This window comes from Oncorhynchus keta, chromosome 17, assembly GCF_023373465.1.
Source record: "Oncorhynchus keta strain PuntledgeMale-10-30-2019 chromosome 17, Oket_V2, whole genome shotgun sequence".
NCBI lineage: Eukaryota > Metazoa > Chordata > Actinopteri > Salmoniformes > Salmonidae > Oncorhynchus > Oncorhynchus keta.
The window spans coordinates 28,758,165-28,784,052 of record NC_068437.1 but is presented as its reverse complement, the minus strand read 5'-3'; the positions used below and the strand labels follow the sequence as shown (position 1 = coordinate 28,784,052).

The window sequence follows — 25,888 nt, the reverse complement described above, 5'->3', positions numbered from 1 at the left end:
AGAGATGGCACAGAGCCAGATATGATGGGTCTTTTGTTAGTGTCTAGCAGAGAGTCAATCAGCTCTTTAAAATCCAGTTTCAACTGTTCAGAGCTGCCCTTCATAATGTTATTAAAAACACATGGACTATGATAGAATCGATTTCCATGTCCTGGCCTAGTACATTCGGGAGCAGCTTAGTAATTTAATTTACTCTCGCTCCTGGATAGGACATTGTTTTTGCATCAGGAACGGTCACAATTCTTACCATGGAGCTGCCCAAAATCACGGCTGGCGAGAAGGATGAGGAAATCCGTCCACTCCCATGCTTCACAGGATTCAAAGAACCCTTTATGGACTGGCGAGAGCCAGGATAACTTGAGCCCGTTGCTCCCTGCGCCTGGTGCAGGCCTCCGACAGATGGAGAAGTCCCGCTCGACCCAGAGCAGGGACGGAAGATTGACGACTTCAAAATCGTAGTAGTAGGCACTGAGGCTGCAGACACAGGCACCAGGACGGCAAAACTATTCGTTGTTTGTTTCCGCTCCGGGCCTCTCGTTGGGAGTGTCGACTGCTTTGTGGGAGGCCGCTACATTCAAACTTCCACAGCTCGTAACATGCGACCATCGTTGATTGCCTTGCCCCTCTTGCTGTGCACCTTTAACTCCACTATCAGATGGGGGAGCTCCGGGCAACACCGGCCAGTCAGATAATGACAAACGACAAGTCGGAGATGCACCCAACAAGCGTGAACGCTGTCCAACCACCGGTATAGAAAATGTTAACATTCCACTCTGCATTTTCCCCAGTTTCTTACATAGACTGGCAACCTGTGTCATCAAGGAATCCACCTCAAGCCTATAATCCTCTGGCAAGCAAACAATTGCCGCATTGAGTGATCGTTTTTTTCCCGAAACAAAGCTAAGAAGCGTTCATTTATTTCTCCAGACAAGGAGGGCTCCATTGCAAAACTCATCTGGTACCAACTTTGTTAGCTTGATGACTAGCAGCTTAGCGTCTCTGTCAAGCAGTATATTGAAAATAGCTTGTTGACAAAAAAGATTGAAAACATTTTTTGTCTGTATATTGTGTTTTGCTACATTACAACTCCGATTTGTGCTGCAATTTACAACAAAACACAAACGAGAACAAAGACAGTGTATGATGATAACTCCTATTAGTCTGCTATTGGGACACCTGGTTGTTTGGTGACAAATGTGTTCAATTAGTGTTTGTGGTTGTGTACCATTACCCTGTTCTGTGTGTGTGTTTTTGTGCCCCTGTGGTGCATGTGTATGTGTATCTGTCTGTCCCTCACTGTTATGGTATCAAACATGTTGCTAATGGAAACAGTTGTTGTTGATGCTGTTTTTTGCAGCAGCATGTAAACAAAGGATACCTAATCTGCGCTACCATACCCTCCATCCAATCAGGGCTTAGCTCACAATAAGAGATCCGCATGGGTCTGACTGTCTGTTCAAACGGTATGTGTGTTTGTTGAAGTAAGGTCATTCCTCCTCGCGGTGGTGTCTGACCTAAAGTGAAGAGATATGGTTGGTCAGATATACCTTGAGGATTCCTATGCACACATGTGTTGATCCCAGCTGTGAGGGGTATATGTGACCCATAGAGCTGCCATTGTGTCAGGGGGACAGGAGAGAGGGACAGCTGCCACCCAAAACAGCCCCCTCTACCCCACCCCCATCATTTGTGAGGCTGGTGTCCAGCAGGGGTGTCGGTGTGTGTGTGTGTGGTAGGGGGGGTTATGAACAGGCTTTGATTTCCCCTTGTCTGTCTGGAGGATAGTGGTTAGTTACACAGCCACCTGTGTATTTCACTCTACTATCCTCTGTTCTCTGAGGTGTGTACTGTATGTGTGGATGGGGCCGTGCTCCAGTATTACAATAGTTCTGCAGGTTCATCACATTCCTATGGCGGGACTCAAACTGATGCCTCTGCTCTTTCAATGAGCTCCATTCACTCTTTATTCTGCCTCTGACCCTGCCAGTCATAACGTGTGTGAGTGTGTGTATGATAACACAAGCCTCTCCTTGAAAAATAACCCTTAACAATGAGGGAGGAACATGACTTCACTTTTCCCTCCCAGTATATCTATTTCGTGTCAAACTAAGAGATATGCTAAAGCTCATGGATAAATACCACACTCAGTGCCTCAGAAAATCTGTTGAGTTAAAACAGACAGTTTGTCTTCACAGGTTTCAGAGATACATTGGGTTTTAATGTAGAACTGGCACCAGCGAGTTAGCTAGTTGGTTAGTTAGGTAGTTAGCTAGTTTGGTTGGTTAGTTACTTAGTATGACACAGAAAGCTCCTAACAACAGGAAGTACACATTAAGTGGAGCCATCTCACTGTACAGTGTGGAGATTGCCCCACAGGGCCTGGGTGTGGCAAAGAGAGGGAGAGAACATCTCTGTACAGATAGGTTTATGAACAAAGCTACATATATCCTCTGCTATAAACCCAACGTTGAATTGCATTGAATTCATTATACTGTATGTCGGGCAGAGATGAGCGTTTGAATCAGGAATGTTTCCTTTCAAGACCTCTACAAGCCGAAACGTGAAATGAAATAACCGGGTGGTCCTTTTGGCGGTAGGAATGTGAGACAATATATCCACCGGAAAGTACAATTACATCATGTGCACAAGATGAAAATACATGCACTAGCACATGCTTCAGGTGATATAAATCTGAACACACTACCAGCACTTTGAAATGTCGAAGAAATCATACTTTTTTATGGATATTTTATCTCAAATTCCTATCGCCAAAAGGAACAACCACACAGGCAACTGGTAAAATATTTCATTTTATTCAATGTTCTGGCTTGTAGAGGTCGTGAGAGGAAATGTTCCTGATTCAAACAGTCATTTCTGCCCGACGTAGAATTGAATCCTAACTCGAGCCGCTCGTACACTCTGACCATGGCATGTTAAATGCTCAGGTCATGGTTGGGAAATGCTGCTGTTGCACTTTCACTTCCCAGAAAAGACAAGTTTGCACAAGCTGCAATGGACAAGAATGGTGTACTTGAGGAAAGCAACATTCTCTGTGCCTGTAGACATGATGTTGTGGTGTGTCTCTTGGCTGGTAGCTATACTGCTAAATCCCTCAGTGGAAGGCTGACACTGATAGGATGTGTTGTACTTTGGCTGTCTTAATGTTTTCACTGTTCCCTGAGGAATGACATCAGGGCTGATTACAGTTCACAAATGTTCCATTTCACTGTTTCAGTATTCCCAGTGTTATGAATTTACAGCCTTACAGGGCTCCTCCTAGTGAACTGAAGTAGCGTTTGTAGTTCAGTTCACATTCCTAGTGTCTGACACAGAGCATGCCTGGCATGACTCACTCAGCTCTATGTGGGTGTGTGTTCTGAGAAAAGTCTGATGTATAGAACCAGAACCCCAATTTGACGTCATTCAGTGTGTGTGTGAAGGGAGCGGTGATCTCCCAGCAGTCATTCAGGGAAGAGACCCTAAAATTCCAGCCCTCTCCTCAGCCCCTTCAAATTCGAGCTCTGGGACAGGAAAAACTAACCAAACCTCAGCCACCCGAAACTCATTCTGGGTGTGTGAGCTTCGTGTGGGGACCTGAGTGAGAAACAGCATCTGAACTGCTAAATGTCACTGTTCCACATATTCCTCCGTTCCCCCTCCTCCTCCTCCTCCTCATCTCTCCATCTCGTCTCTGTCAGTTAGAAGGCTGTATATCTCTATCTTTTTCTCAGGGTTTTCTTCATAGCTAAATGTTTTTATTTATTTATTATTTCACCTTTATTTAACCAGGTCAGCCAGTTGAGAACAAGTTCTCACATACAACTGCGACCTGGCCAAGATAAAGCAAAGCAGTGTGACATAAACAACACAGAGTTACACATGGAATAAACAAACGTACAGTAAATAACACAATAGAAAATCTATATACAGTGTGTGCAACTGTAGTAAGTTTGGCGCCGAATATGAAGCGAGGGCCAGCCAGTGAAAGCATACAGGTTGCAGTGGTGGGTAGTATATGGGGCTTTGGTGACAAAACGGATGGCACTGTGATAGACTGCATCCAATTTGCTGAGTAGTGTGTTGTAGGCTATTTTGTAAATGACATCACAGAAGTCAAGGATCGGTAGGATAGTCAGTTTTACGAGGGTATGTTTGGCAGCATAAGTGAAGGATGCTTTGTTGTGAAATAGGAAGCCGATTCTAGATTTAATTTTGGATTGGAGATGCTTAATGTGAGTCTGGAAGGAGAGTGTACAGTCTAACCAGACACCTAGGTACTTATAGTTGTCCACATATTCTAAGTCAGAACCGTCAAGAGTAGTGATGCTAGACGGGCAGGCGGGTGTAGGCAGCGATCGTTTGAAGAGCATGCAATTAGTTTTACTTGCATTTAAAAGCATTTGGAGGCCACGGAAGGAGTGTTGTATCGCATTGAAGCTCATCTGGAGGTTTGTTAGCACAGTGTCCAAACAGGGGCCAGAAATATACAAAATGGTTTTGTCTGCATAGAGGTGGATCTGAGAATCACCAGCAGCAAGAGTGACATCATTGATGTATACAGAGAAGAGAGTCGGCCCGAGAATTGAACCCTGTGGCACCCCCATAGAGACCGCCAGAGGTCCGGACAACAGGCCCTCCGATTTGACACACTGAACTCTATTTGAGAAGTAGTTGGTGAACCAGGCGAGGCAGTCATTTGAGAAACCAAGACTTTTGAGTCTGCCGATAAGAATTAGGTGATTGACAGAGACGAAAGTATTGGCCAGGTCGATGAAGACGGCTGCACAGTATTGTCTTTTATCGATGGCGGTTATGATATCGTTTAGGACCTTGAGCGTGGCTGAGGTGAACCCTTGACCAGCTCCGAAACCAGATTGCATAGCGGAGAAGGTACGGTGGGATTCGAAATGGTCGGTGATCTGTTTGTTAATAACTTGGCTTTCGAAAACTTTAGAAAGGCAGGGTAGGATAGATGTAGGTCTGTAACAGTTTGGGTCTAAAGTGTCTCCCCCTTTGAAGAGGGGGATGACCAGTGGCAGCTTTCCAATCTTTAGGGTTCTCAGACGATACGAAAGAGGTTGAACAGGCTACTGATAAAGGTTGCAACAATTGCGGTGGTTAATTTTAGAAATAGAGGGTCCAGATTGTCTAGCCCAGCTGATTTGTAGGGGTCCAGATTTTGCAGCACATTCAGAACATCAGCTATCTGGATTTGGGTGAAGGAGAAATGGGGGAGGCTTGGGGAAATTGCTGTGGGGGGTGCAGAGCTGTTGACCGGGGTAGGGGTAGCCAGGTGGAAAGCATGGGCAGCCGTAGAAAAATGCTCGTTGAAATTCTCGATTATCGTAGATTCATCGGTGGTGACAATGTTTCCTATCCTCAGTGCAGTGGGCAGCTGGGAGGAGGTGCTCTTATTCTCCATGGACTTTACAGTGTCCCAGAACCTTTTGGAGTTTGTGCTATAGGATGCAAATTTCTGTTTGAAAGCTAGCCTTTGCTTTCCTAACTCCTTGTGTATGTGTGTGTTGTGTGTTGTTGTGGGGGATAGGGGGGCACATCTCTCCCTCTCACTCTGAGGGCATTAGAACTACATGAACAAAGTGAAAGGGGTTCTCTCAACCTCCGACCTTGCAATAAGCAAGTGTAATTTCCCATGATTTAGATTATTTTAATCTAAATCATCTCACAATTTGCACTCAACTGTCATTGTTCCACCATCACCATGGTGACCAGTCATCACTCACACCCTCGGCACCAGGCCAACAACAGAAAGTTTGTGTGTGCATGCCAACATATGTGAGTGTGTGCGTGCATGTCTGTTGAAACTTGTAGTGCTGCTGTTAGTTCAGACCCAACGAAGAGCAAGCAATGCTGATGCAATATCCTAGTGCAGCACTCTGTGTGCTGTGCCAGGACTGTCATTCAATTAGCCCTAATGCAGCCTGCAAGGGTAGACACAGGGACGCACATGCACACCTCCTTTATACACACACTCACACCGTCATTCCCTCCCTTCCTTCATCCCTCTCACTCTTTCCTACTTAAAAATATAAACACAAATGGACACCCATTAGTTCACTCATTAGTATTTCTTTTGATATGTTGACACCCTCTGATTCTCCCCTCTCTATCTCTCTCTGTTTATTTTTACCTTTCACCCCTGTCTCCTACCCGCTGGTTTCCCAGTGTCACTCACACACAGGATGTGAGGTCATAGTCGCGTAGAGTTGGTGGCAGGGGTGACATGCAAAGAGTGAAAACTGCAGTTTGACTCCTCTCCTTTCCTGTGTGGGTAGTACAACAGTGTCCTCTGAACATATAGCAGTGTGTTTACAGTGTTAGTTCCTCTGTGTTGAGGTTGTCGGACATAACTGGATCTCAATTGCATGCTCGTCTCGTCTTCTCTACTCGCCTCTTCCTAGGTCCCTCCCCTCTGACATTCTCCTCCAATGGGTTTTGAGAGGGGGGCAAGAGGACACGAGAAGTATGCAATTGAGATTCTAAAATAAAAGCTGTCTGGTTCATACACCTATAAAAATTAAGGAGCTGTTTTAATTGGGATGCCTGGAATAGCAGGAAGTGCACTCCAGAAAATTAATGTACACACACACACACACACACACACACACACACACACACACACACACACACACACACACACACACACACACACACACACACACACACACACACACACACACACACACACACACACACACACACACACACACACACACACACACGGTGTTGAAAGCTTTGACCTATAAATGGTGATTGGGGCTTAGTGTTGACAGATATGTCCCACAGGACAAGGTGTGTGTGTGTGTGTGTGTGTGTGTGTGTGTGTGTGTGTGTGTGTGTGTGTGTGTGTGTGTGTGTGTGTGTGTGTGTGTGTGTGTGTGTGTGTGTGTGTGTGTTTTTTTTTACTGTCATGTGTGTCACCTTCCTAGGCAAAGGATTCATCTGGGGAGTATGACCACACAGACGGTCGAGTGACCAACTAGATGGGAAAGAAAGGACAGAGCTCTCTGTGACAGTATTGTAGTGCGTATGTCTGGTGGCAGTATGTCACACCTCTCTGAATGTCTGTCTGTCTCAGGCAAGAAGGGAGAGGACATGTCTCCATACTCCTCCCTTTTATTATTTTTTAAAAACCACAGGTAGATTTTCTGAACCATATTTTCACCAGTCCGGTCGTCCTTGATAATTGGTCACGAAGAAAAGGAGATGAAAAGGAGATGAGGATAGTAAAAGCAGACTATTGAGATGTAGCCCATCTGGGACTTTAGAGGGGGCAGTAGTTGAGTGTTGGCCCTTTCAACTCCCTATGTCACTTCCTTTTCCCATGAGGCGAGGAAGTGGAACTGCCACCAGATGTGTTAAAGCCAAACGGATGCTTTCTTAACACCCCCCACCTGCTTGCTCCACCCCCCACCTGCTTGCTCCACCCCCACCTGCTTGCTCCACCCCCCACCTGCTTGCTCCGCTACCCACCTGCTTGCTCCACCCCCCACCTGCTTGCTCCACCCCCCACCTGCTTGCTCCGCTACCCACCTGCTTGCTCCACCCCCACCTGCTTGCTCCACCCCCACCTGCTTGCTCCACCCCCCACCTGCTTGCTCCACCCCCACCTGCTTGCTCCGCTACCCACCTGCTTGCTCCACCCCCCACCTGCTTGCTCCACCCCCCACCTGCTTGCTCCACCCCCCACCTGCTTACTCCGCTACCCACCTGCTTGCTCCACCCCCCACCTGCTTGCTCCACCCCCCACCTGCTTGCTCCACCCCCCACCTGCTTGCTCCACCCCCACCTGCTTGCTCCGCTCCCCACCTGCTTGCTCCGCTACCCACCTGCTTGCTCCACCCCCCACCTGCTTGCTCCACCCCCCACTTGCTTGCTCCACCCCCCACCTGCTTGCTCCGCTACCCACCTGCTTGCTCCGCTACCCACCTGCTTGCTCCACCCCCCACCTGCTTGCTCCACCCCGCACCTGCTTGCTCCACCCCCCACCTGCTTGCTCCGCTCCCCACCTGCTTGCTCCGCTACCCACCTGCTTGCTCCACCCCCCACCTGCTTGCTCCACCCCCACCTGCTTGCTCCACCCCCCACCTGCTTGCTCCGCTACCCACCTGCTTGCTCCACCCCCCACCTGCTTGCTCCACCCCCCACCTGCTTGCTCCGCTACCCACCGCTGCTCTCACTTACGGTTATTGCTTTTGATGTACACAATCAGCACACGCACACCCACAGCACAGACACGCACACCCACAGCACAGACACGCACACCCACAGCACAGACACGCACACCCACAGCACAGACACGCACACCCACAGCACAGACACGCACACCCACAGCACAGACACGCACACCCACAGCACAGACACGCACACCCACAGCACAGACACACATACACACAGTATGCATGAGCACACACACTATTGCCTTCATATGAAATACACAGGGGTTATGTGTAGTTATGACGGCAAAACGTTTTGTTTTGTTCAAGTGCAATGTCTGCACATGTATACGCCACACGGTGTAAAAAACAATAGTCTCATCTCTCACATGATGGGATCTAAGTATCATCTTTCTGTTTTTCTTTGTCGACTGTTCCTCTCTGAGGATGTTCCTCTCATGCAAATTATTTATCGACTGTTCCTCTCATGCAAATACTTAGTACATCTGGCCCTCATCAAGAGAAAAACCCCATTCAAAACGTGTGGGAGACATGGTTGTTTATCCGTCTCTTTGTTATGTAACTGGCTCTTTGTTATGGTCTTCACTGGGATGTGAGGCAGCAGCGCGCTCTAGTGGTGAGATAGAAACATTACATATCTTCAGGGCACTTGTTTTTAATGGGACATACAGTATTACAGCTCCATGCTTGTGATGTTATTATTGATGAAAAAATATATATATTATGAATTAGGCTGCAGGCCTGTATTGCAGACGGGGTGTTTTTGGTCATGTAGCCGACACTGCGTGATGCTGATGATCCATTCTGAGAAATGCTTCTTATGTCATAGGCTATGAAATGTTACTATTGCCTAAGTAATGCCCACAGTTCTAACATCTCAGAGTAATTTTGGCCTAGGCTACTAATTCATAGAAACACATACACATTGGAATGCGACCAATTACACACCTAGCTCACCTTTGAACTCTGAGAAAGAGAATAGCTTGTTGTCGGTTATTTGACGTTTCCAGAGAGAGATAGAGAGATAGAGAGAGAGAGAGAGAGAGAGTGTGTGTGTGTGTGTTTTGTGTGTGTGTGTGTGTGTGTGTGTGTGTGTGTGTTAGTGTGTGTGTGTGTGTGTGTGTGTGTGTGTGTGTGTGTGTGTGTGTGTGTGTGTGTGTGTGTGTGTGTGTGTGTGTGTGTGTGTGTGTGTGTGTGTGAGTGAGTGAGTGAGTGAGTGAGTGAGTGAGTGAGTGAGTGAGTGAGGGGAGGGCGTGTGTGTAGTGGGCTGCTATTAGATAATAGTGCATCTCATCAAAGCTCATTCCAACCAGAGGCTCCATTCTCCCCTCAGTAGAATAGCTGCGTGCACACAGACCAGCAGGAGCTCCTCTGTTTTCTCTTCTCCTGTCCAGAGGTCATACCAGGCTATTGATAGTACAGTGCCACTATTATTATTATTATTATTACTATGACTTCAAATCAATAGTCCAGATGGCAACTATGTGTAGAATACCACTTTTTCCTCACCTCCTGCAGGGTAAGTTGAAGAGTTTGTAAAAATGTGCGTTGTTTGATGAACACTTGACGCCTTCTAGCCGGTCTTATTATGCATATGTTTTACTGATATAAGTGTATCTCATAACTTGTTATACCTGGCTCTGGTAATGAATGGATACGGGGTTAGATTTATGCATGTCTGTGTGGGTACTGTTATCCTGATTGTCAGGAGTTGTGGCGTTATGAAGTTATCTGATAGCCATATTTCATGTTCTATAATGACTTTTTGTCTCCAAAGGGGAAAAGGCTGTAGACTATATGAAATAGATATCTAGAACACATAGGCTACTATCCATACATAGCACTCATTCATTTGGTGGGTGCAGGAAATTGTGCTCTGATGATCTGAATAGATTACCAAATGTATGAAATGGAAATGTGTCGCCTTTATATTTGTATATTGAAAGCAGTTTGTGAGAATAGGTCATGAGATGAACTCCCTGTTTGATGATTGACGTCTGATTGGCTTCGCAACTAGTATTCTATGTGTGTAGTAATATATCCCAATGCAATCTCTGTATAGTATTTTAAATACAGAATATCCATACAAAGAAGTGGAGATTTGTATATGTTTGTATTGTTGTTCTCAGAACGGCATTTGAGAAACCTGCAGTGAGAGCAGTCTGTCTGTATGCAGATATGGTTCTCCTTATGGAGAATAGAACATTCCTGTGGTGGAAGGGAATGATTATATAACTCCAGACTCTGCCATCAGTAGTGGGGGTCGTAATGTCTGGGCACAGAAACACACAATGCCTTAAAACAGCTACATGTAATGGTGCCCAAAGTGAGGTGTGATTTTAGAATGTGTGTGTGCGTATGTGTGTGTATATATGTGTGTGTGTCAGAGCGAGAGAGAGAGAGAGAGAGAGAGAGAGAGAGAGAGAGAGAGAGAGAGAGAGAGAGAGAGAGAGAGAGAGAGAGTGTGTGTGAGTGTGTGCTTGTGTAGTTAACCATTACAGTAGTAAATTAATCAAGTAAATTAATCATATCATAAATGACTAATAACATAATGAATCCCTTCAGATCGGTGTGTGGACACAGGTCTGTCTCTGTCTCTGGGCAGGAGTGTAATGGCTGAGCCAGACTATCTGGAGGGGGACTGTGAGGAGCTGATCAAACCCAAGAAACTGTTGAACCCAGTCAAGGGCTCCAGAAACCACCAGGACCTCCATCGAGAACTCATGATGAACCAAAAGAGGTGAGGGTACTGGGGGCAACACTGGGGCAACACTGGGGCAACACAACACACACCTCTCCTTCTTCCCCTCCATTTCTCCTGTTTCTACTGCATTTTCTTTCCCAGTTGTCTGATTCCCAGATCACATCAAATCAAATCAAATGTATTTTTATAGCCCTTCGTTCATCAGCTGATATCTCAAAGTGCTGTACAGAAACCCAGCCTAAAACCCAAAACCGCAAGCAATGCAGGTGTAGAAGCACGTTAGGAAAAACTCCCTAGAAAGGCCAAAACCTAGCTAGAAACCTAGAGAGGAACCAGGCTATGTGGGGTGGCCAGTCCTCTTCTGGCTGTGCCGGGTGGATATTATAACAGAACATGGCCAAGATGTTCAAATGTTCATAAATAACCAGCATGGTTGAATAATAATAAGGCAGAACAGTTGAAACTGGAGCAGCAGCACGGTCAGGTGGACTGGGGATAGCAAGGAGTCATCATGTCAGGGAGTCCTGGGGCATGGTCCTTAGGGCTCAGGTCCTCCGAGAGAGAGAAAGAAAGAGAGAAGGAGAGAATTAGAGAACGCACACTTAGATTCACACAGGACACCGAATAGGACAGGAGAAGTACTCCAGATATAACAAACTGACCCTAGCCCCCCGACACATAAACTACTGCAGCATAAATACTGGAGGCTGAGACAGGAGGGGTCAGGAGACACTGTGGCCCCATCCGAGGACACCCCCGGACAGGGCCAAACAGGAAGGATATAACCCCACCCACTTTGCCAAAGCACAGCCCCCACACCACTAGAGGGATATCTTCAACCACCAACTTACCATCCTGAGACAAGGCAGAGTATAGCCCACAAAGATCTCCGCCATGGCACAACCCAAGGGGGGGGGGGGGCGCCAACCCAGACAGGATGACCACATCAGTGAATCAACCCACTCAGGTGACACACCCCTTCCAGGGACGGCATGCGAGAGCCCCAGCAAGCCAGTGACTCAGCCCCTGTAATAGGGTTAGAGGCAGAGAATCCCAGTGGAAAGAGGGGAACCGGCCAGGCAGAGACAGCAAGGGCGGTTCGTTGCTCCAGAGCCTTTCCGTTCACCTTCCCACTCCTGGGCCAGACTACACTCAATCATATGACCCACTGAAGAGATGAGTCTTCAGTAAAGACTTAAAGGTTGAGACCGAGTTTGCGTCTCTGACATGGGTAGGCAGACCGTTCCATAAAAAAGGAGCTCTATAGGAGAAAGCCCTGCCTCCAGCTGTTTGCTTAGAAATTCTAGGGACAATTAGGAGGCCTGCGTCTTGTGACCGTAGCGTACGTGTCGGTATGTACGGCAGGACCAAATCAGAGAGATAGGTAGGAGCAAGCCCATGTAATGATTTGTAGGTTAGCAGTAAATCCTTGAAATCAGCCCTTGCTTTGACAGGAAGCCAGTGTAGAGAGGCTAGCACTGGAGTAATATTGTAACGACGTTTGTCTGTTGAATGAAGAGAGTAGGACCGAAATGCAGCGTGTAGGTTACTCATGCCTTTAATGAATGAAAACTGTACATGAAATAACTGAAATACGAAAACAACAAACGGAACGTGAAACCTATTACAGCCTATCTGGTGACTACAACACAGAGACAGCAACAAACACCCACAAAATACAAAGCAAAACTCAGGCTGCCTAAATACGGTTCCCAATCAGAGACAACGATAAGCACCTGACTCCAATTGAGAATCGCATCAGGCAGCCAAGCCTAACAACACCCCTAATCAGCCGCGATCCCAAATAAACCCATGTCACACCCTGGCCTACCCAAACATATAACAAAAACACAAAATACAATGACCAAGGCGTGACAAATATGATCAAATTTTTTGGTTCTAGTCAGGATTCTAACAGCCGTATTTAGCACTAACTGAAGTTTATTTAGTGCTTTATCCGGGTAGCCGGAAAGTAGAGCATTGCAGTAGTTTAACCTAGACGTGACAAAAGCATGGATTAATTTTTCTGCATCATTTTTGGACAGAACGTTTCTGATTTTTGCAATGTTACGTACATGGAAAAAAGCTGTCCTTGAAATGGTCCTGATATGTTCTTCAAAAGAGAGATCATGGTCCAGAGTAACGTCGAGGTCCTTCACAGTTTTATTTGAGACGACTGTACAACCATTAAGATTAATTGTCAGATTCAACAGAAGATCTCTTTGTTTCTTGGGACCTAGAACAAGCATCTCTGTTTTGTCCAAGTTTAAAAGTAGAAAGTTTGCAGTCATCCACTTCCTTATGTTTGAAACACATGCTTCTAGCGAGGGCAATTTTGGGGCTTCACCATGTTTCATTGAAATGTACAGCTGTGTGTCATCCGCATAGCAGTGAAAGTTAACATTATGTTTTCGAATAACATCCCCAAGAGGTAAAATATATAGTGAAAACAATAGTGGTCCTAAAACGGACCACAGTGCTATGATGGGGTCTAAAACCAAACTGTCTTACCCTGTATTACTCAAAAGAGGGAAACTATAAACAAGTTTCTATTCATCAATGGAGGATAAACACCAGTTTAGCTTCCATTGACTGACCCACACAGGGCTTATCACTGTGTTATGATAGACATAAATCCTGGCCCTGACTGAGGATGGATGAAGTCCAAGACAATGAGGGTGGTTATGAACAGTTTATAACCCTCACCATCAACTCAGACTGTGTGATCTATCAGAGGTTTATGATCACCTACCGTTTCTGTTCAGAATCCAGTGTTTCCTCGGGGTCAGATAGGTTGTCCTACGTCTATTGGTTAAGGTTAGGAGAGAGGTTTTAGTTAGCTGATCCTAGATCTGTTGTTGTGACTGTGTGACAGCGTTCTACTGCGGCGTGTTGCTATGCTATGACATCCTGTATCGGGGGTCACCCCAGGGGAGACGCATCACAGTAGTGTTATGTCAAACTTAATGCATGAAACTTTAATAAGAACTATTATATAAAACCTTTAGTGCATTCTGCTGTCTCAGAACTATTACGTAAAAACTTGCTCTTACTGCATGGAAATGTTCCTCCTACCCGAACACTTTCAATATTAGTATAGCACAGAAGCACACGACAATCACAATCTATGACTTTATAATGGTGTTTCCGGTGAAAAGCTCTGCCTCTGCACTGAGTGGGTGGGTAAAATAAATGGGTGGGTCTTGGTAAATTCAGAATTGTATTTGATATTTTTTTGGGCTGAATGTTTTTGAAGTACCTTCAGTTGCCACTGGGAAAGATGTAAGTTACAAAATGGACTGTGGCAACAAATCACACTGGTTATGAGTGCATGCTCATTTGCGTTCATGTGTGACTGTGTGTGCGTGTGTTTGATAGCTTCAGTGCTGACGCTCAAGCCTGTCTTTTCTCATGTTGCTATGATAACACAGTGTGTACTGTTGACAGATGTTACATGACTGTGTCCTGCCTGTTAGCACGCTGCACAGAACCATGTGCATTATGGACATGAACACAGTGCTCTGGAGTATGGAGGGGTGGAGAGAGGGGGGAAAGAGTTAGAGGGAGTGGGTTAGGGGTGAAATAGAGATGGACAAGAATTGTGTTTGTGTTATGTGTGTTTCAGTGTTGGTATGAGCTATATACGTTAGACTCTATTGATTTAGAAATGATATGAAAGAGGAGATGTTTTGACTGGGTTTTAGTATTCTTTGTGGAGGAGATGAGAGGAAAAATACATAGGAGAGAGGATAGGAGAGGAGAAGGAGAGGAAGAGGATGGAGAGAAATGTTTGGGGTGTAGAGGATTAGTGATGATGAGAGAGATGGATGGGTGAGAGAAAGAGAGATGGATGGATAGATGGAGGGAGAGAAATGTTTGGGGTGTAGCGGATTAGTGATGATAAGAGAGATGGATGGGTGAGAGAAAGAGAGATGGATGGATAGATGGAGGGAGAGAGGGGGGAGGGAACGTTGTGCAAGGAGGATTAGAACACCATCTCCCACAGAGGGTCTCTCACTCTCCTCAACTACCTCTGATGTTCAGTCACACATACACACGCGTGTGCACAGAGAAGAGAACTGCATCTTTGAGACTCTAATTGAACCTCTTTTGAAATCAGTTACTCAGGTCAGACTGAAAAAAAGTTGAAATGGACAGGGATGGAGGTCAGGCTATATATAACACACTATTCTATCCTACTAGATATTGTCTATTCAGAACACTCATTTACGTTCTCCTGTTTTTGTCCTACTGAACAACATTTTCAATTAAAACCAGGGCAATCAATAATGTAGTTAGACACTGCATGAATGAATTGAAAACAACAGTGTTTGAGGGTTCAGATTTTAGGCTTTAATATAATGGTAATATTGTAGTCATCTCACTAATAGGTGTTTGTACTCTTTCAGATTGAATATCTGAATCCTAAATCCCGAACTTTACACAGTAGTATAACAACAAAACGTAAACGCCTGTTTCATCAATGGCATGTCATCTCTGGCAGAAGGGACAGCTCAATGAAAGAAAGGGATAGCTATATTAGGAAAGAGGTTGATATGATTTGTAGACAGGTGGATACTTTTGATTGGTTGATATTCACTAATTGTGTGTCTCAACACTGATCTGTGTGTATGGTCAATTCAAGACCCGCCGCCATCATACATATCATCACATAATCTCAATCTCCTAGTCTCAATCCCAATTCCTGTCCAGTCCAGCCATGGCCCCTAGCTTGCCTAAGATTACTAGATGTAGGCTAATCTGGGATGGTTTAGCTTTATGTAACTTTCTCTGAATATGAAGTGACAGATGTAATCAGGTCAATTATTAGTTGTGTGTGTCTGTGTAAGTAAAGTGCCTTGTCATTGGCTGTGGAAGTACTATAATAACATCTGTGATTGGTTGCTTCTCCAAGGGGCCTAGCTCCCCAGAACAAACCAGAGCTCCAGAAGGTTCTGGAGAAGAGGAAGAGAGAGCAGGTCCTCAAGGCCCAGAGGGAGGAGCAGGAGGCCCACACCAAGAGGAGCGACCTGGAGATAGAGCTCATGAAGAGACAACAGAAACTAGAACAGGTAGACACACACACACACACACACACAGTGTTACTTATACACACCCAACACTGTAAAGATGGACAGACTGACAGCATTTGAGAAAATAAATACAGAGAGAGAGGGAAAGGACAGTTGGGGATCACACACAAGCTAACATGTACTTGTACTAACATGTAACCTAACTTTCTTGTTTATCTTGTATGTTTAGCTTGAGTTGGACCAGCAGAAGGATGAGGAGGAGCAGGAGAACACCCCTGAGTTTGTGAAGATGAAGAGCAACCTGAGAAGGACCAAGCAGGAGGCCAATGGGGAGGAACTTACCACTTAGGGAGCCATGGGTGGTGTGTTTGTGTGTGTGGAAAAATAGAAAGCAACTGTGTACTGTACATAGAGGAATGTTTGTGCATATGTGAGTGTGTGTGCCTGTGTGCAGATTCAATGGCACATGTTATCTGATATGGACTTCCTGATTTATCTGACCCTGTTGAGAAAGACTTAAAGACTACAGACCAATTTGTCTGCCCACTACAGACCAGCAGTACTACATACCTCTTTGTCTGTCCACTACAGTACTCCCCTCACCACAGTACTCGCCTCACCTCAGCCAGAGAGGAGACTTAGCCACCTGTACTCACCTCAGCCTCTCCACTCAACACACAGGGACAGAGAGGAGACTTAACATGAACGTGCTACACGTGAAGAACAGCCAGTCAATCTTCTGGGGAGGTCTGATGCAGGGACCAACAGAACCAACACAGAGTTTCCATCCCCTCTGTCTCCTGTCTTCCCCTCTGTCTCCTGTCTTACTGTCTCCTAGAGGAATGTCTTGTCTTCCCCTCTGTCTCCTGTCTTCCCCTCTGTCTCCTGTGTCCCCCTGTCTCCTGCAGATTCAATGTCTCCTGTCTTATCTGTCTCCTGTCTTCCCCTCTGTCTTATCTTCCCCTCTGTCTGAGAAAGTCCCCTCTGTCTCCAGTCTTCCCCTCTGTCTTGTCTTCCCCTCTGTCTCCAGACCCTCAGTCTCCATACCCTCTGTCTTGTCTGTCCCCTCTGTCTCCTGTCTTCCCCTCTGTCTCCTGTCCACCCTCTGCCTGTCCACCCTCTGTCTCCTAGCCACCTGTCTCCTCACCCTCAGCCTGTCCACCCTCTGTCTCCTGGGACCCTCTGTCTCCTGTACCCTCTGTCTCCTGTCCACCCTCTGTCTCCTGAACCCTCTGCCTGTCACCCTCTGTCTCCTGTCTTCCCCTCTGTCTCCTGTCCACCCTCTGTCTCCTGTCCACCCTCTGTCTCCTGTCCACCCTCCTCTGTCACCCTCACCCTCTGTCTCCTGTCACCCTCTGTCTCCTGTCCACCCTCTGTCTCCTGTCTTCCCCTCTGTCTCCTGTCCACCCTCTGTCTCCTGTCCACCCTCTGTCTCCTGTCCACCCTCTGTCTCCTGTCTTCCCCTCTGTCTCCTGTCCACCCTCTGTCTCCTGTCCACCCTCTGTCTCCTGTCTACCCTCTGTCTCCTGTCTTCCCCTCTGTCTCCTGTCCACCCTCTGTCTCCTGTCCACCCTCTGTCTCCTGTCCACCCTCTGTCTCCTGTCCACCCTCTGTCTCCTGTCCACCCTCTGTCTCCTGTCTTCCCCTCTGTCTCCTGTCCACCCTCTGTCTCCTGTCCACCCTCTGTCTCCTGTCCACCCTCTGTCTCCTGTCTTCCCCTCTGTCTCCTGTCCACCCTCTGTCTCCTGTCCACCCTCTGTCTCCTGTCTTCCCCTCTGTGTCTCCTGTCCACCCTCTGTCTCCTGTCCACCCTCTGTCTCCTGTCCACCCTCTGTCTCCTGTCCACCCTCTGTCTCCTGTCCACCCTCTGTCTCCTGTCCACCCTCTGTCTCCTGTCCACCCTCTGTCTCCTGTCCACCCTCTGTCTCCTGTCCACCCTCTGTCTCCTGTCCACCCTCTGTCTCCTGTCTTCCCCTCTGTCTCCTGTCCACCCTCTGTCTCCTGTCCACCCTCTGTCTCCTGTCCACCCTCTGTCTCCTGTCCACCCTCTGTCTCCTGTCCACCCTCTGTCTCCTGTCCACCCTCTGTCTCCTGTCCACCCTCTGTCTCCTGTCCACCCTCTGTCTCCTGTCCACCCTCTGTCTCCTGTCCACCCTCTGTCTCCTGTCCACCCTCTGTCTCCTGTCCACCCTCTGTCTCCTGTCCACCCTTTGTCTCCTGTCTGTCTCCTGTCCACGTCTTCCCCTCTGTCTCCTGTCCACCCTCTGTCTCCTGTCTTCACCCTCTGTCTCCTGTCCACCCTCTGTCTCCTGTCCACCCTCTGTCTCCTGTCCACCCTCTGTCTCCTGTCCACCCTCTGTCTCCTGTCCACCCTCTGTCTCCTGTCCACCCTTCTCTCCAGCCACAGAAAGCTCTCCTTTATGTTGTTGTTTTCTTCATTATCAGAACCCAGAATAGAAAAGCGGACACTGGATGGACTCTTGAAGCTGTGTTGTGTAAAAATGCCAAATTAATGTACTGTTGTTATTTATGTTTTTAGTATTTTAGCCCCATGTAGGGAGATATAGACATCTCAGATTAGTTTTACAGCTCAGTGTGTGGAGCGTGAACAGAGGGATATACTACAAAGCAGGATCAATGAGTCAGCCAGCTAACTTTGATAAACAACCAGAAATAACTTCGATTTTCTGGTTAATTAAGGAATTCTAATTTTAGATATGTGTTCTTGGTTGTTAAGTCAATTAGAGCATGGCATTTCAAAATGATTAAAAAAAGTAAGTTATTTCAGAATATTTGGGCAAGTTAGCTGGCCAAGTCATTGATCCTACTTTGTAGTATATCCCTCAGGAGAGGACAAGTGTGTGGTTGTGTGAAAAAAACACCCAGATAGTTTTTTAAATTTTAAACATGCCACTTCTTCAGCTAATGCTATTTGAAGCAATACTAGAACTCCCCAAAGTGTGCAAGTAGTATTTTATTTCTATAATTGTAATAAATAGATTTTTTTTAAAGGAATAAAGGAGATATTAAATGAGTCTTATTTTGGATGTGAGGTCGGCAGAGATGATGTCATGTACCAGGAAGTAAGTGGACATGGGAGCCAACTTTTCCAATAATTGCATTTGGTTCTATGCTTCGTTTATGTGCTTCTCTGAATCTCTGGGTAAGATTGTAAGACAATCCTCTCCTCTGTCCCTCTGCAGATTTTAAATAAATATCATTTAACTGCTCACACTCCTCTGTGTGTCGTTCTTCAAAATGTGCTTATATATACTGAACCAGTCAAAAGGTTGGACACACCTACTCATTGAAGGATTTTTCTTTATTTTTTTGTATTTTCTACATTGGAGAATGAGACATCAAAACTATGAAATAACACATATGGAATCACGTAGTTACCAAAAAAGTGTCAAACAAATCTAAATATATTTGAGATTTGAGATTCTTGAAAGTAGCCACCACTTCCTTGATGACAGCTATGCACACTCTTGGCATTCTCTCAACCAGCTTCACCTGGAATGCTTTTCCAACAGTCTTGAAGGAGTTTCCACATATGCTGAGCACTTGTTGACTGCTTTTCCTTCACTCTGCGGTCCAACTCATCCCAAACCATCTCAATTGAGTTGAGGTTGGGTAATTGTGGAGGCCATGTCATCTGATACAGCATTACATCACTCAATCTTGGTCAAATAGCCCTTACACAGCCTGGAGGTGTGTTGGGTCATTGTCCTGTTGAAAAACAAATGATAGTCCCACTAAGCGCAAAACCAGATGGGATGGTGTATTGCTGCAGAATGCTGTGGCAGCCATGCTGGTAAAGTGTGCCTTGAATTCTAAATAAATCACTGACAGTGTCACCAGCCAAGCACCATCACACCGTTCCCCCACTCTGCATCTCACAAAGGCACAGCGGTTGGAACCAAAAATCTCAAATTTGGACTCATCAGACCAAAGGACAGATTTCTACCGGTCTAATGTCCATTGCCCGTGTTTCTTGGCCCAAGCAAGTCTCTTCTTATTATTGGTGTCCTTTAGTAGTGGTTTCTTTGCAGAAATTTGACTATGAAGGCCTGACTCACACAGTCACCTCTGAACAATTTACATTGAGATGTGTCTGTTACTTGATCTCTGTGAAGCATTTATTTGGGCTGCAATCTGAGGTGCAGTTAACTCTAATGAACTTATCCTCTGCAGCAGAGGGAACTCTGGGTCTTCCTATCCTGTGGCGGTCCTCATATGAGCCAGTTTCATCATAGAGCTTGATTGTTTTTGAGGCTGCACTTGAAGAAACTTCAAAGTTCTTGACATTTTCCAGACAGACTGACTTTCATGTCTTAAAGTAATGACGGACTGTCATTTCTCTTTGCTTTTTTTTGCTGTTCTTGCCATAATATGGACTTGGTCTTTTACCAAATAGGGCTATCTTCTGTATACCACCCCTACCTTGTCACAACACAACTGATTGGCTCAAACGCCTTAAGAAGGAAATAAATTCCACAAATGCACTTTTAACAAAGCACACCTGTTAATTGAAATGCATCCTAATGAAGCTGGTTGAGAGAATTCCAAGAGTGTGCAAAGCTGTCATCAAGGCGAAGGGCGGCTACTTTGAAGAATATCAAATATAAATATATGTTGATTTGCTTCACACTTATTTGATTACGACATGATTCGGCAGGCTATCCAATTGGTAGTTACAGTCTTTTCCCATCGCTCAACTCACGTATGGACTCGGGAGAGACGAAGGTCGAGAGCCATGCGTCCTCCAAAACAAGACCCTTCCAAGCCGCGCTGCGACACAGTGCTTGCTTAACCCGGAAGCCAGCGGCACCAATGTGTCAGAGGAAACACCGTCCAACTGACAACCTCCACAGGAGTCACTAGAGCGCGATGGGACAAGGACATCCTGGCCAAAACCCTCCCCTAACCAGGACGACGCTGGGCCAATTGTGCGTCACCTCATGGGTCTCCCAGTCACGGCAAGCTGTGACACAGCCCAGGATCGAATCCGGATCTGTAGTGACGCCTCAAACATTGCAGTGCCTTAGACCGCTGTGCCACCCTAGTTGTGCAATTTTACATCACACTCCCACACTCCCATCCACTCCCATCCATCATGTTTTTCTTGGTCGACAATGTATTTCAATGGAGACGAGAAGCAGGTTCAGGGAATGAACATTTAATGAAACACGGACATGAAACAGAACAGGAACAGCGTCTGGGGAAAAATAACATCAATGGTGACACAGGGAACAAAGACAGTGTCACGCCTTGGTCTTAGTATTTTGTGTTTTCGTTATATTTTTGGTCAGGCCAGGGTGTGACATGGGTTTATTTTGTTGTGTTTCGTATTGGGGTTTTGTAGGCATTGGGATTGCGGCTGAGTAGGGGTGTCTAGCATAGGCTTGGCTGTCTGAGGCGGTTCTCAATCAGTGTCAGGTGATTCTCGTTGTCTCTGATTGGGAACCATATTTAGGTAGCCGGGGTTTCACTGTGTATTTTGTGGGTGATTGTTACTGTCTCTGTGTAGTTGTTCACCAGACAGGCTGTATAGGTTTTTACGTTCCGTTTGTTGTTTTTGTATATATATAGTTATTTCATGTATCGTTCAATTTCATTAAAGGACATGAGTAACCACCACGCTGCATTTTGGTCCGATTCTCCTTCAACAGACGAACGCTGTTACAGACAGGAGCAGACAGATATAGGCTTTATCACATCCAGCCGTGATTGGGAGTCCCATAGGGTGGCGCACAATTGGCCCAGCATCATCAAGATTTGGCCCTGGTAGGCCTCATCATTGCAAATAAGAATATGTTCATAACTGACTTGCCTAGTTAATAAAATAAAGGTTACATTTAAAATATAGAGGGGGTAATCAACAAAGTAATGTAGTCCAGGTGAGGCCAATATTGCACAGCTGTGCGTAATGTTGGTGACAGGTGTGAGTAATGAAGGGCGAGCGGGAACAGGTGTGACAGAAATATGCAGACAGACGGATTTACATTGTAATACTTCTGACAGCCAACTGTCTAGCTCCGTCCATAACTTTTGGACTTTATAGCATTCACAGAAAGTATGGATTATTGACATGACTCTGCCTTTGTGCTGTAGAATTTGTGAAATTTGTCTCTTGTATAATACATTCTATACAATTAGTTTAATACAGAATTAGGCGTACATTTTCGTTAACTGTAAATTCTTTAGTTGTGATCCAACTTTCCCTCCATCTTGTGCCAACATTTATTTTTATGTCTTGGTTCCAATAGTTTACAGAGATTGTCAGTTGGATATGCTGTCTGCAAGGTTTTGTATATATTCCCTATCATATGAACATCCTTTTCTGACTAAAATAAGATTCCCTCAAGGTTGCTCTGATGTCCAACAGATTTCAAATGTACATTTTGTGATTTGAACTGACTTTTAAATCAGTCCAAAATTACTTTTTTTTCTGTCATGCAAATACATTTATGGTTTATATGCCTTTAGTTTTCCATGTGTATCACTGTATCGGTAAATTCTGAAAAGTGTTCTTAACTATGAAGTTGTTAATTTCTTAGCTTTATCCTTTGAAAATCGAATGGAAATAGGCATGAGCATGTGCATCTTCAATATGTACCCATTGTTCATCTTTAGTGCATTTAAATATATAATTCCAAATCTGGAAGGTTAATATCACCTGCAGGAAGATGTCAAACTTTCCTTTTTATTCTATTAATTTTATTGGCCCATATAAAGTCTGTTTTGACCGAGTATACTTTTTTAAAGATTGTCTTCAGTGGGTAATTGGTATTACCAAAACGAAATAGAAAAACTTTGGCAGCCATGCTATTCTAAAGAGGTACAGTCTATCAATAATAATAATGGGAAGATTATTCAATTGAATTAGATCTGCTTTCATATTGTTGAGTAATGGAATAATGGTATCTTTATATATATTTGTTGATTGTTGTCACTTATTAAGCATCCTAAGTATTTCATATTTTTTTATGGTCCAATTAAAGCATCGCTGTAGATTGTGAGTTATTGTTTTTACTTTTTCTATTGCCATTATTTCATTTTTTCACATACATTTTATATTCCTGTCTCTGTGTTTTTCCTATTCTCCTGCTTTTTGCTATTCTCCTTTTTCTAGTCCTCCCGGTTTTTGACCCTTGCCTGTTTCTGGACTCTGTAACCGCCTGCCTGACCATTCTGCCTGCCTTGACCACGAGCCTGCCACTATGTATCTATGTATCTCATGGACTCTGTAACCGCCTGCCTGACCATTCTGCCTGCCTTGACCACGAGCCTGCCACTATGTATCTATGTATCTCATGGACTCTGATTTGGTTTTGACCTTTTGCCTGTCCACGACCATTCTCTTACCTACTCCTTTTGGATTAATAAACATTGTAAGACTCCACCCATCTGCCTCCTGTGTCTGCATCTGGGTCTTGCCTTGTGTCATGATACTTTCTAAAGCAATATCATCAGATAATGTACTATTTGTGTATATTTTTGATTTAGGACATTTATACAATATTTGTATTAAATGTATTATTTCAGCTGTAAAGTTGAAAGCTTCCAAACTGTAGAATAGAAAAGGCCATTCAGGACATTTCGGCATCAACAGCCATTATTGATAAATCTATATTTAATTTGTGTTGCATTAAACTGAAAAATGTTATTGTATTTGTAAGTGTCTATTTTAAATAAACCCTGTTTGATTGATATGTATCAAGTCTGGTAAGCTTTGTTATTTTATTCTCACAATGTATTACATTTATGGGACTATAATTAGCAGGGGACTCTCCAGATTTGACTGGTTTTAATATAACTGAAATCATTTGTGTAAATAGGGGGGCTACTTTGTCCCAAAATGTTGACATTATTTGCATTTTAGGTGCTAAATGAAAGGTGAAAATAGGTGTTTTTAACATCCGTACTTTCAACATCCTTTCATTCAGCACCTACAGTGCACCCAACATCATCGTCTGGAAAATAGCTATTTTTAACATCCTCTAATTCAGCACCTACAGTGCACCCAGCATCAACGTCTGGAAATAGCTATTTTTAACATCCTCTCATTCAGCACCTACAGTGCACCCAACATCATCGTGTCCTAATTCGGTGTCCTGTGTGAATCTAAGTGTGCGTTCTCTAATTCTCTCCTTCTTTCTTTCTCTCTCTCGGAGGACCTGAGCCCTACGACCATGCCCCAGAACTACCTGACATGATGACTCCTTGCTGTCCCCAGTCCACCTGGCCATGCTGCTGCTCCAGTTTCAACTGACCTGAGCCCTAGGACCATGCCCCAGGACTACCTGACATGATGACTCCTTGCTGTCCCCAGTCCACCTGGCCATGCTGCTGCTCCAGTTTCAACTGTTCTGCCTTACTATTATTCGACCATGCTGGTCATTTATGAACATTTGAACATCTTGGCCATGTTCTGTTATAATCTCCACCCGGCACAGCCAGAAGAGGACTGGCCACCCCACATAGCCTGGTTCCTCTCTAGGTTTCTTCCTAGGTTTTGGCCTTTCTAGGGAGTTTTTCCTAGCCACCGTGCTTCTACACCTGCAATGCTTGCTGTTTGGGGTTTTAGGCTGGGTTTCTGTACAGCACTTTGAGATATCAGCTGATGTACGAAGGGCTATATAAATAAATTTGATTTGATTTGATTTTGATTTGATCATCGTCTGGAAAATAGCTATTTTTAACATCCTCTCATTCAGCACCTACAGTGCACCCAACATCAACGTCTGGAAATAGCTATTTTTAACATCCTCTCATTCAGCACCTACAGTGCACCCAACATCAACGTCTGGAAATAGCTATTTTTAACATCCTCTCATTCAGCACCTACAGTGCACCCAACATCAACGTCTGGAAATAGCTATTTTTAACATCCTCTCATTCAGCACCTACAGTGCACCCAACATCATCGTCTGGAAAATAGCTATTTTTAACATCCTCTCATTCAGCACCTACAGTGCACCCAACATCATCGTCTGGAAAATAGCTATTTTTAACATCCTCTCATTCAGCACCTACAGTGCACCCGACATCATCGTCTGGAAAATACTTAGAAGAGATGTCTTTTCAACGTCATTGTGCTTAATGGTTATGATAACTTTGATTGTGTTAGATGAAAATGATAGCCCCTTCCATCGCCGCGGGAAGATGTCTGGGGTTGGGGGTGCTGCTAATTTGGGAGAAAAGCATTTCTCCCTGCGCTACAGACTGCTGTAACGGTCCGCTAATACAGGAGTAGTAAAAGCCCAGTGCACTACTTTTGTGGGGGGGGAAATCCAGGCCTGCAGAGGGCTATATCAGTCCACTAATACAGGCATAGCGGGCCACTCATTAGGCAGTGTTACATGGTCGTCTATGGCGGCAGATTGAAGAGGGCAACATTTTCTGAGCTAAACTGACCTAGACGCACCTACAACAACACATAAAACCTCAATAAATTCTGTCCCAAAACAATAAGTTCTCTCAACCAGTGGCATATGGGCTCTTTAGGTGAGTGCTGATGCCGCTGTGTGATAAGCAGTGCTTTGTCAAAGGCAGGGGTGCAAAATATTTTGCTTGTCCATTCCCAGTGCCCCTCTCCACGGTGCTGTTGGAGAGATGCATCATTGCAGCACTCCACCAATGTTCCGTAAAAAAAATAATACAGCATAAATTATAGCCTATGTAGGATATGGTAGAAAGAGTATGTGGCCTTTTCTGTAACCTACAGGCTGGAGATCAAATGGATGACAATGTATCAGACAGACACTTTTTACATCATGCAGATTTTTCCAAACAAATAGCCTCACCTAAATGGTACCCAATCAAGCAAAGACATTTGCTGACATGTAATCAAACAACATATCCTAAAAACAGGACGTGTCAAAGTAAAATGGACAATATTGAATGGCTACTCACAACTGCTGTCCAAGAGTTTCATTGTAGTCGTACAT

At 45.0% G+C, this 25,888-nt stretch overlaps 2 protein-coding genes across 11 annotated transcripts in view; one reads left to right on the top strand and one right to left on the bottom strand.

Moving 5' to 3' along the window:
- Nucleotides 1–16,762, top strand: part of LOC118371319 (protein FAM107B-like) — a 22,021-nt gene extending 5,259 nt beyond the window's left edge. For 5 of the 10 annotated variants that reach the window (XM_052465828.1, XM_052465825.1, XM_052465827.1 and 2 more), the window contains 3 exons: nt 10,764–10,938; nt 15,818–15,974; nt 16,165–16,762. In XM_052465828.1, coding sequence (XP_052321788.1) covers nt 10,811–10,938; nt 15,818–15,974; nt 16,165–16,284 — 405 coding nt within the window. In that variant the 5' untranslated portion in view covers nt 10,764–10,810 and the 3' untranslated portion in view covers nt 16,285–16,762. Of the gene's footprint in view, nt 1–9,373; nt 9,718–10,763; nt 10,939–15,817; nt 15,975–16,164 lie in introns of those variants that run through there. The other 5 variants (XM_052465831.1, XM_052465834.1, XM_052465832.1 and 2 more) reach the window with 2 other exon arrangements.
- Nucleotides 16,606–25,888, bottom strand: LOC127908457 (TATA-binding protein-associated factor 2N-like). The gene is made up of 9 exons (XM_052466997.1): nt 25,854–25,888; nt 18,217–18,421; nt 18,035–18,143; nt 17,854–17,999; nt 17,728–17,818; nt 17,489–17,561; nt 17,306–17,452; nt 16,999–17,038; nt 16,606–16,761 (listed from the first exon to the last, which is right to left on the bottom strand). The coding sequence occupies exons 1-9, from the start codon at nt 25,886–25,888 to the stop codon at nt 16,606–16,608; spliced, it is 1,002 nt and encodes a 333-aa protein (XP_052322957.1).